Consider the following 12,523-nt stretch of genomic DNA (forward strand, 5'->3'; position numbering starts at 1 on the left):
AAGAACAACCTGGCTAAAGAACAACCTGGCTAAAGAACAACCTGGCTAAAGAACAACCAGGCTAAAGAACAACCAGGCTAAAGAACAACCAGGCTAAAGAACAACCTGCCTAAAGAACAACCTGCCTAAAGAACAACCTGGCTAAAGAACAATCAGGCTAAAGGACAACCTGGCTAAAGAACAACCTGGCTAAAGAACAACCAGGCTAAAGAACAACCTGCCTAAAGAACAACCAGGCTAAAGAACAACCTGGCTAAAGAACAACCAGGCTAAAGAACAACCTGGCTAAAGAACAACCAGGCTAAAGAACAACCTGCCTAAAGAACAACCAGGCTAAAGAACAACCTGGCTAAAGAACAACCTGGCTAAAGAACAACCTGGCTAAAGAACAACCTGCCTAAAGAACAACCAGGCTAAAGAACAACCTGGCTAAAGAACAACCTGCCTAAAGAACAACCAGGCTAAAGAACAACCTGGCTAAAGAACAACCTGGCTAAAGAACAACCTGCCTAAAGAACAACCTGCCTAAAGAACAACCAGGCTAAAGAACAACCAGGCTAAAGAACAACCTAGCTAAAGAACAACCTGGCTAAAGAACAACCTAGCTAAAGAACAACCAGGCTAAAGAACAACCAGGCTAAAGAACAACCTGGCTAAAGAACAACCTGGCTAAAGAACAACCTGGCTAAAGAACAACCTGGCTAAAGAACAACCTGGCTAAAGAACACAGACAAAGATAAGTGGAGATATAGTACAAACACTCAGAACTGTACTTGTCGACCTTGCATCTAGGAACATTATTCCATTGCTTTCTGAACAGCCCATGAGGCAAAAGTCTTAGTGAATGTAATGGAAGACTATCTGTAGGTGCTGTCATGTGCCTATAGTACCTTATTGCCAGTTTGCTTCTTCTGGGCCACCTGGCTGCTCCTCTGCTGAGCACTACAGGGGATAGACATCACAGTCATGGGCTACATTGGTACACACGTCTAAACAAAGGGTTCATTAGTAAGAGCCTGTAGGTCAGGGTTCACAGACTGTACTGTGTCTATACTGGGTTGTTTGTTCTAATCCACTGTTTCAGGAGAGAGGTCAAGAGGTCGACACTCACTTGGCAAAGCCAATGAAGTCCTCATGGTTGGTGTTCATGTAGGCCAGCTCAATGTCAATCAGCAGCATCACCTGGATGGAGGGACACATAGACAGTATATGGAGTTATTAATAATAACACTTTGGATTGGGAATATTGTGTGTGTGTGCGTGTGTGTGTGTGTGTGTGTGTGTGTGTGTGTGTGTGTGTGTGTGTGTGTGTGTGTGTGTGTGTGTGTGTGTGTGTGTGTGTGTGTGTGTGTGTGTGTGTGTGTGTGTGTGTGTGTGTGTGTGTGTGTGTGTGTGTGTGAGAGAGTCACCTGGTCCTTGGTGCGGCTCTCGCGGTCTCGGATATGCTGGGTGACTATCTTCTCCATCTCCTCTCTCAACATGGGGTACTGAGCCAGCTGTGGGTACAGGACAGCGCAGGGCACACCGTGTGGGTAGGGGGGCACAGCTCAGACACAAAGCACAGCCAACACAGTCAACACACCCAAACACGCACACTCACTGAAGCACACTGCACTACTGTGATGGCACAGAAACACACAGACACAGACAGACAGACACACACACACTATACAGTACACACACAGCACACACACACCTCACAAGAGCACATCACAGACTCTGCCCTTGTCACAAAAAGTTTCAATAATTTACATTAATCAGTGTTAATGTTGTCTGTTATTAGTGTGTCTATCTTTCCACAAGGAGTTAATTAAATTAAATGAGAGTAAATGAATAGTGCAAAGTCTGTAATACTGCCATAAAACACTAAATAGTCTTCTGCCCAACCAATAGTCTTCTCCCCAATAACACATAATTTTCCTGGCACACTATGACCTTTTTCCATGTATTGTTTGTAAACACATCAATACAGACATTGGTGTGCTTCCAATACAACAGACACACAGCACAATCAAAGAGGTGGGTGGGTGGGAGGAAAGCCAACTGAAATCACAGTGAGAGAAAATATGCTGACGTCTGACACAAGTTACAATGCATCCTTTACCACGACTATTCAAGGTTACGGGATCACACTGGAATCAATGAGCTCCTTGTCTTTATCGTTCGACTTCTCACTTCCTGGCACAGGCCCAAATACACAGTAGGAGAAATTGAGGTCTTGAGGGCTGAATAGACAGATAGCCATGTCATTGACGCCTATTAGATGACAGCATTAGTGTCTTCCCTTCTGTACTGTCTTCTAACCACAAGTCCTGGTGACCAATATTTCACTGGCTCTTTGGCTCTGATGACACCAACGCATGGCTATTTCACATGCTGTGCTATAATGCTATGTCGGGACTATCACTAATACTACTACTTTATGGCCAGGTGAATTACTAGAGTAGACATTAAATTGAATAAGACCGATATTAGCGGTTTGTCATGAGATCAGGGGTCAACAGTCAGGAGAAGGAAGACCTTTTTAATTTAAGATCAATTAACCAATGCGTCATTGTAAAGAAGCATTGCAACTTTCACGTTCACAACATAGTCGTGGGCACTGTCTCACAGCCAGTTAGGAATGTTCTGTGTTTGACATAGAGATGCATCGGGGCTCGAACACCCCCAGTGGCAAGTACATTCATATATAATAACTAATATAAACAGGGTAGCATGCAGAAAGGTGCTCACACACACACATACACACACACACATGGGAAGCAGGGATGAGGAAAAGGAGTCAGAGAGGGGAGAAGGACGAAAAGACCTCTTGTGGATTTTGGTGGTCCTCACTAGCTCAGTTGGTAGAGCATGGCGCATGTGTTGCCAAAATAATGGGATCGATTCCTGGTACCACCCATGCGTAAAAAAAGGTATGCACGCATGACTGTAAGTCGATTTGAATAAAAGTGTCTGCTAAATGGCATGTCGATTTTTTATATATTATTTTCTCTCTTTCTTTGCAGACTGTTTTATGGTATTAAGAAAATCCACAAGAGGACTCTTTCTGTTTTTTTTACACGTTTGCTTGATGAATAAGCAAGACAGTGAGAGGTTAGACGCAACAAGATGTAGAAGACAAGAAAGAGAAAGACAGAGAGAGATGCTGTGGAATCTGTTAGTCGAGATGGTGAGACACAACCTTTAGACCTGCAACAGCAATTACTACAACAGATCAAATCATATAAAATCATATCGACAGACACGGGATGGAAGTGAGTAGAATCAACTAGAGGAACTCAATCAGATGACAGAATCGGAGAGTGAGAGGAGGTCACAAAGATATGACTAACTGATGATAAAACACTGTTGCATGCTGGTTACGATGGAAACTTGGGACAATTAGGTAAATTGTCTATTTTGGCCAATCAGAAAACAAAACAGAATGGCAACGAATGTTTGAATAGAAAAAGAATGAAATAAATCAAAATGGGAGTTTAATATCCTGGTCAGACTATAGTAAGGATAGACCGATAGTCTGCTGGACAAATGTGTTAGATGCCACGTCCGAAGACAGCAAAGAATAATCCATAGTCTCAGTCCTACTATATTCATACTATTAATATAAAAGAGTGAATATACTGTTCACCAATGTTGTTCTGACTACATAACATATTCCTGAGTGGACACAGAACACAGACAGTGAAGTGTGACAGAATGCTAACAGTATCATACATATAGAGAAGCTGACATTTCATCAATAATAGTGTGCATGGTTAGGTGTCCCCTATTGAAAATAAACAATATATCTAGCTTACCATGTCAATAGATGTTTGAATCCTTTCATGTGTTACTCCTCGTGGGACTCGTGTCATGACCGCAAGTGACCACAATCTATCCTCGGCATTCGCCAGGTTAACAAAGTGACTATGCAGTATATGAATGTCACTGTATATTGTCACGGTATATTTATGGGAGTTAATTATGCGTGAAAAAAAAAATGTCTGCAATGTCTGTCTTCCGAGTCAGATATAGTATTCAACATGTTTATGATACCATCATTGCATAAATGGAACGGCATGTTTCAAGAAAAGAAAATAAGTCTGCAATGGAGCTGGCTCGGAGCCAACACCTAGACTTGTTCTTTGGCTTTTCGAAACCAATATGGAAGAGGGGTAGCCCAATTTGCAGATAAACTTCAGACACTAATATCACACCACAACACCTCACACGGTACAGTACAAAACCCATGGAGAGCAGGAGAGGTTGATCAAAATGCACAGAGGAGATAATTGTGGAATATGGAGTATGAACGAAGAGACTGACTGACAAAGACACACTATGAAAGGATGTCTTAGCTGTGTGGCATACTGTGCATTCTATAATGAGAACTTCTGTATATGTCAAACTAAAGAAATGCAATCAGACACATAGGTCATGGCTGTATGCACGTTTAGTCTGTATCATTCTGCATCTGTACTTATAAGCACTCAAATCTTCAAAGAACTATAAACTGGTAATCATAAAGAATTTATAAAATGGCTATTTTAGTTAAGTTGCCTCTTTTCGAACAAACTGAAAGCATATACAGCGCCTTCAGAAAATATTCACACCCCTTGACTTTTTCCACATTTTGTTGTGTTACAACATGAATTAAAAAATATAGATTTAAATATAGATTTTTTTTTGTCACAGGCCTATACACAATACCCCATAATGTCAACGTCTAATAATTTTTTCTAAATGTTTACAAATTAATCAAAATGAGAATCGGAAATGTCTTGAGTCAATAAGTATTCAACCCCTTTGTTATGGCAAGCCTAAATATGTTTAGGAGTATACATTTGCTTGACAAGTCACATAATAAGTTGCATGGACTAACTGTGTGCAATAATAGTGTTCAACATTTAATGACTACCTCATCTCTGTACCCCACACATACAATTATCTGTAAGATCCCTCAGTCAAGCAGTGATTTTCAAACACAGATTCAACCACAATGACCAGGGAGGTGTTCCAGTGCTTCACAAAGAAGGGAACCTATTGGTAGATGGGATTTTTTTTTTAAAGCAGACATTGAGCATGGTGAAGTTATTAATTACACTTTGGATGGTGTATGACCCAGCCACTACAAAGATACAGGCGTCCCTCCTAACTCAGTTGTCGGAGAGGAAGGAAACCACTCAGGGATGTCACCATGAGGCCAATGGTGACTTTAAAATAGTTACAGAGTTTAATGGCTATTATAGGAGAAAAATGAGGATGGATCAACAACATTGTAGTTACTCCACAATACTAACCTAATTGACAGAGTGAAAAGAACTAAGCCTGTATAGAATAACAATATTCCAAAACATGCATTCTTTTTGCAACAAGGCATTAAAAACATGTGACAAAGCAATTAACTTTTTGTCCTGAATACAAAGTGTTATGTTTGGGGCAAATCCAATACAACACATTACTGAGTACCATTTTCCATAATTTCAAGCATATAGTGGTGGCTGCATCATGTGGCAAAATCCTAGAGGAAAACCTGGTTCAGTCTGCTTTCCACCAAACACTGGGAGATGAATTCCCCTTTTAGCAGGACAATAACATAAAACACAAGGCCAAATCTACCCTGGAGTTGCTTACAAAGAAGTCAGTGAATGTTCCTGAGTGGCCGAGTTACAGTTTTGACTTAAATCTGCTTGAAAATCTATGGCAAAACCTGAAAATGATCAACAACCAATTTGACAGAGCTTGAAGAATTGTGAAAATAATTATGGGCAAATGTTGCACAATCCAGGTGTGGAAAGCTCTTAGAGACTTACCCAGAAAGACTCATAGCTAATCGCTGCTAAAGTATTGACTCAGGGGTGTGATATTTCTGTACCTGATTTGCAAAAATTTTGAAAAACATGTTTTCACTTTCTCATTATGGGGTATTCTGTATAGATGGGTGAGAAACAAAATCTATGTAATCCATTTTGAATTCAGGCTGTAACAGAACAAAATGTAGAATAAGTCAAGGGGTATGAACATTTTCTGAAAGCACTGTAGCTACAGCCCTAACCATTATGCTGATCTAAAATAGATCACGTATTTAGCTTGGCTTTTTTTTTGTAGTCCAGCCATCGGTCTATCCCTACCTCTAAGAATGACGCAAGCCAGACTCCGAACATGGCTCGGTTCGTTGGTTACCTTGTCACTACACTTTCGTATGGTGGAGGTGAGTTCGCTCACTACCATATCTATACACTTCAGTGAGGGTTCCTTCAGCTTTTGGATCTGCTTTTTCACTATGGCCTCAAAGGCTAGGTCAGGAGTGAACAGGCCCGTCCTGTAGAGAGGAGGCGGTGACGGGAGAGAAGAGAGAGAGAGAGAAGTAAAGAAATAGAGAAACAGAAGGGGGAGAAACCGAGATAAAGAGACAAAGAGAAACAGAAACAGAGATGGAGTAAAAGATGAAGAGAATCCACGGGGATAGAGAGCAGGTCAAAGCATAAGAACGAGAGAGAGATGAAAAAGTAACACAAGAGGGCCACACAGAGAAGGAGAGAAACAGGTGGGGAAAAAGAGGGATGACAGGTTGAGAGGCAGATGAAAAAGAGGGGATAGGGGGAGGCCAGGGGGAGGTGGGTAAACAGTACAGAGGGAAGAAAAGGCAAGTGAGACATTTGGTTTTCCTTGAAGCTGTTCGAAACAGGCCAGCGCTGAGGTCTATCCCTCCATCCAGAGAGAGAGAGAGAGAGAGAGAGAGAGAGAGAGAGAGAGAGAGAGAGAGAGAGAGAGAGAGAAGGAGAGAGAGAGAGCGATCACAGCCTACACCACCCCACTGGCCCACAGCTCTGAGCCATGAGCCATTTGAGACCGCAGCTGTGCACCCAACATCTCAGACGAAGCACCTTGCTCTTCCCCTCTACCTGACCCCCTCTCCACCCCCCTATCCCCCAGCTGACCACTCAGAGCAGGGCCACAGCATTTGTTATTCCACTGTCCCAGAACCACTGTGGTCAGACCGCGTTCCAAACTGGGCGTGGTCACAGTGGATTAACTGATATTGAGGCTGAGTGTAGCCCTCAAGGGCCCTCTTAGCTGAACTTGGCCCTTGGGTGAGCCGCCAAACTTTCACGTTGTCATGGGTCCTTTCTGCTGCAGGTGCACAGCCCCCGGCCTCACAAGCAGGAAGTCTGGATGCTGAGGTCACCCAACATGGCTGCCAGGGACAACAGCTGAGTGACACTTTGATGAGATAGTCAGAGCATCAAAAATGATGTCACCACTGCTAAAATGAACTCAGTCACCTGTGACTTAACAGAGCTGTAACATCTTAAGATGTGTTAATTTGACCATTAATTTAATTACTAATGTTAATTTGATCATATTCATAGCAAAAATGTTTGTTAAAATATTTGAATCCTTACTCCTGTGTCTAAAGTTGAAACCCTTGACATGCAGTCACATAGCAGCAACCCAGCAGCATCCAGACCCCTTCTATACCTAGCAAAGTTCTCTAACATGGCCATGCCGCGGCCACTCTGCCAAGCCACCCCATCCAAAGCGGTAGGCAGGCAGTCCCTCACAATACCCCCGCTACCCCAGTACGCCCCCTACTGTCCCAACCCGGGACAACAGGGGCTGGATAACGAGACGGTACGGTGATACGGTAACAGGGATGACATAGCTGCAGGTTTTGGTGGGAGGGAGGGGTGGAACCATAGTGTTGCTCTCCACCATGTGTGTTTACCTTCTGAGTACACTGCCTAACGGTATTGACTAGCTCAGAAATGACCATGTCCACACATTTCTGGCAGGGCTCTTTGATCTTGCCGATCTGCCTTTTCACAATGGTCTCAAAAGCCATGTCCGGGGTGAAGAGGCCAGTTCTGCCCGGTAACAGGCCCAAAAAAAGAGACAAAAAGAAAAAAGGAGAAGGAGGAAGAGGGAGGGAGGGATAGTGTTAATTGAAAATAAATTCCCCCTCCCGACCCCCTAACACAACAAAAAGAAGAAACATGCAGATAAGACAAAGAAAGAGAATGACAACAGAAAGCAGAAAAAATGACTTAAAAAATGAACTAAATCATCACATCATGGTTTGAGGAAAATATTATGCTAGCTGAAATGTGCTTATATGTTCACATGTGCAGATAAAAACACAACTGAGCTCTTAGAACACAACTTATATGATTATTGCTATACAGTATGTGAAGAGTTTTCCCAACATGCTCCACTCCTCAGATGACACCATGCCTATTGGAATCCCTACACTACTACAACAAAATGTGTCCTAATTCTCTTAAATGGTTACCTTTCACCATTCCCCCTCCTTCAGAACCACTGACCTGTAGGGTAGAGGGCACCCTCATTGTAAGCATATGTTATCAACCATTTTCCTTTTAACTGCATCTTTCAGATCATTGGCCCCAAATGAAAGGTAACAAAGAGAGGAAGTCAAATATTTTTATATAGTCAAAAGTTTGGACACACCTACTCATTCAAGGGTTTTACTTTATTTTTACTATTTTCTACATTGTAGAATAATAGTGAAGACATCAAAACTATGAATTAACACATATGGAATCATGTAGTAACCAAAAAAGTGTTAAACAAATATATATATTCAAATAGGGACCCTTTGCCTTGATGACAGCTTTGCACACTCTTGGCATTCTCTCAACCAGCTTCACCTGAAATGCTTTTCCAACAGTCTTGAAGGGGTTCCCACATATGCTGAGCACTTGTTGGCTGCTTTTCCTTCACTCTGCGGTCCGACTCATCCCAAACCATCTCAATTGGATTGAGGTCAGGGGATAGTGGAGGCCAGGTCATCTCATGCAGCACTCCAACACTCGCCTTCTTGTTAAAATAGCTCTTACATAGCCTGGAGGTGTGTTGGGTCATTGTCCTGTTGAAAAACAAATGATAGTCCCACTAAGCCCAAACCAGATGGGATGGCATATCGCTGCAGAATGCTGTGGTAGCCATGCTGGTTAAGTGTGCCTTGAATTCTAAATAAATCACAGACAGTGTCACCAGCAAAGCACCCCCTCACCATAACACCTCCTCCTACATGCTTTACGGTGGGAAATACACATGCGGAGATCATCCATTCACCCACACTGCATCTCTCAAAGACACGGCGGTTGGAACCAAAAATCTCAAATTTGGACTCCAGACCAAAGGACAAATTTCCACCTGTCTAATGTCCATTGCTCGTGTTTCTTGGCCCAAGCAGGTCTCTTCTTCTTATTGGTGTCCTTTAGTAGTGGTTTCTTTGCAGCAATTCGACCATGAAGGCCTGATTCACACAGTCTCCTCTGAACAGTTGATGTTGAGATGTGTCTGTTACTTGAACTCTGTGAAGCATTTATTTGGGATGCAATTTCTGAGGCTGGTAACTCTAATTAACTTATCCTCTGCAGCAGAGGTAACTCTGGGTCTTCCATTCCTGTGGTGGTCCTCATGAGAGTCAGTTTCATCATAGCGGTTGATCATTTTTGCGACTGCACTTGTCTAAATTTTCAAAGTTCTTGACATTTTCCATTATTGACTGACCTTCATGTCTTAAAGTAATGATGGACTGTCGTTTCTCTTTGCTTATTTGAGCTGTTCTTGACATAATATGGACTTGGTCTTTTACCAAATAGGGCTTTCTTCTGTATACCACCCCTACCTTGTCACAACACAACTGATTGGCTCAAACACATTAAGAAGGAAAGAAATTCCACAAATTAGCTTTTAACCTCTTAAGGATCGGACCCTTTTTTTCAATTTTCGCTTTAAATGACATACCCAAATCTAACTGCCTGTAGCTCAGGACCTGATGCAAGGATATGCATATTCTTGATACATTTGAAAGGAAACACTTAGAAGTTTGTGGAAATGTCAAATTAATGTAGGAAAATATAACACATTATATCTGGTAAAAGATAATACAAACAAAAAAACATGTTTTTTTTTTTTTTTTCTGTTGTTACATCGTCTTTGAAATGCAAGAGAATGGCCACAATATAATATTGCAGTTTAGGCGCAGTTTAGATTTTGGCCAGTGTGTGTGCAAAGTTTCAGATTGATCCAGTGAAGCATTGCAATACTGGACTATTTTGTATCAAGTCTGCCCAAATGTGCCGAATTGGTCAATTGATACATTTTCAAGTACATAACTATAGAGAACATACAAAAATTATATGCTAATACAAAATGTAAGTTTACACATTCCCAGGAATGTCATACATGATGGATCATTAGCTTATACACTAACTTTCACACATCTAGATGGCCGGGCGGGGTGGGTGTGGAGCCAGAGACAGCAGGGGTTCAAACTGTAGAACACAGTTCCTACATTTGAATATAAAAATGGATTTTATCAAACAAAACTATGCTACATTTTATCTCTGGGACCCTTAGGATGACAAATCAGAGCAAGATTACTGAATGTAAGTACATTATTTACCTTCAGAGGTGAATGTATCAAACCAGTTGCCGTGATAAGTATTTTGTTGTTGTGCACTCTCCTCAAACAATAGCATGGTATTTTTTCACTGTAATAGCTACTGTAAATTGGACAGTGCAGTTATATTAACAAGAATGTCAGCTTTCTGCCATATAAGATATGTCTATGTCCTGGAAAGTTTGCTGTTACTTACAACAGTCATGCTAATCACATTAGCGCACGTTAGCTCAACCGTCCCGTAAACGGGACACCGATCCCGTACAGGTTAAGAAGGCACACCTGTTAATTGAAATGCATTCCAGGTGACTACATCATGAAACTGGTTGAGAGAATGCCAAGAGTGTGCAAAACTGTCATCAAGGCAAAGGGTGGCTATTTGAAGAATCTCAAATATAAAATATATTTTGATTTGTTTAACACTTTTTTGGTTACTAAATGATTCCATATGTGTTATTTCATAGTTTTGATTTCTTCACTATTATTCTTCAATGTAAAAAATAGTACAAATTGAGAAAAACCCTTGAATGAGTAGGTGTTCTAAAACTTTTGACTGGTAGTGTATATATATATATTGAAATCTGTATTTTGCATTCTGCATTGTTGAAAAAGGACCCGTAAGTAACTATTTCACTGTTAGTCTACACCAGTTGTTTACGAAGCATGTGACAAATAAAATTTGATTTCATTCAATTTTTTTTATTGAGTTCAGAGCAAACCAATTGGGCTTCTCTTTCCACCATCTTATACCAACTACACTAGAGAAATAATAATTGTTCATAGTTAAGGTAAGTATGGTTTATTGGTAGTCAGGAGGAATATGTGTTCTGGTACGTAGATCAAACCGTCTTCTATCCTTGAAGCCTTCCTTCACTCATGGGAGTTAGGTTAAGAGGGAGGAAGAAACACAGGGGTGACTTTCAACAGGTTCACTTCCTGAAGAGTGATGACATCACTGTTTGATTCTGATTTATATCACTCTAGGACCTAGGTAAAAGACCTTGTCATAGGACGGGGAGTGAGCTAGGTTACACATGACGGGCATATGAGGCTTCAGCAGACAGACAGACAGACATACATACATACAAGATACAGACAGACGGACGGGGCAAAGAGTGAGAGAAAGACACCACCCAACCAGCGGTCTCAGATCTAATCACAAATCCCTCCACCTCTGTTTCTGATGTCCTCAGTATGCAACAGCATGCTGGGCGCTTGACTGCGATCAGTGTTTCTAGAGGTCTTCATGATTAGATGGGTGAGGTTGATTAGAGTTGGTTTGGCCCATAGGGGTGACCCAGGGGGGCGTGGACAGCGGTAGGGAGAGAGGGAGAGAGGGAGAGAGGGAGCGAGGGAGAGAGGGAGAGAGGGAGAGAGAGAGGGATGGGGATGAGGGACGTGCCTGATGCCGTGGATGTTCTTGATTGCGTAGCTGATCTCCTTGCGAAGCTCCTTCTCATTAAACTCCATCTGTACAGACACAGAAATGACAAACACACCATTGAATAGTGAGCACACACCTCCGACACACAGCAGAAACCACAGAAATAGGAACCTAAGGTCCCTTGTATTCATTGAGTGGCTCTGAAAATCAGACAGAATATTAATCACAGGAGCACATTTACAACCACTCTTACAACATAAAAACACATTCAAACTAAGTACTAACACTGCTCAGTTATTCCACTCAGTCTGAAGGTGAATCATTTGACATGATACTTAGAGCTATAACATGAGCCTATTCTACTGTATTTTAGTCTATGCCACTCTGACATTAATCATCCTAATATTTATATATTTCTTAATTCTTTTACTTTTAGATTTGTGTGTATTGTGTGTATTGTTGTGAATTGTTAGATATTACTGCACTGTTGGAGCTAGAAACACAAGCATTTTGCTACACCCGCAATAACATCTGCTAAATATGTGTATGTGACCAGTACCATTTGATTTGATTTGATTTGATGACAGACAGTCTGACAAATGTTTATTGACTCCAACAGATACTTCTCTCATGTAAGATAAATCTAAAGCAGAAAGTATTTCTAAAGCAGAAAGGATATCTGGTCAAAGCTAGTGCACTAAATAGGGAATAGGGTGTCATTT

General features: G+C 41.5%; 1 protein-coding gene across 1 annotated transcript in view; it reads right to left on the reverse strand.

Annotated features, from left to right (window-relative positions):
- The window catches only part of LOC311128029 (dynamin-1-like), a gene marked incomplete at its 5' end in the record, with an annotated part of 70,979 nt that overhangs the window by 34,417 nt on the left and 24,039 nt on the right, over window positions 1-12,523 (reverse strand). The window contains 5 exons of the mRNA XM_084159969.1: window positions 891-942; window positions 1,112-1,182; window positions 1,410-1,496; window positions 7,712-7,850; window positions 11,820-11,887. Of these exons, the coding sequence (XP_084016095.1) occupies window positions 891-942; window positions 1,112-1,182; window positions 1,410-1,496; window positions 7,712-7,850; window positions 11,820-11,887 (417 nt within the window). The remainder of the gene's footprint in view (window positions 1-890; window positions 943-1,111; window positions 1,183-1,409; window positions 1,497-7,711; window positions 7,851-11,819; window positions 11,888-12,523) is intronic.

The sequence above is a fragment of the Coregonus lavaretus genome, assembly GCF_964263955.1.
Source record: "Coregonus lavaretus genome assembly, chromosome: 4".
Lineage (NCBI taxonomy): Eukaryota > Metazoa > Chordata > Actinopteri > Salmoniformes > Salmonidae > Coregonus > Coregonus lavaretus.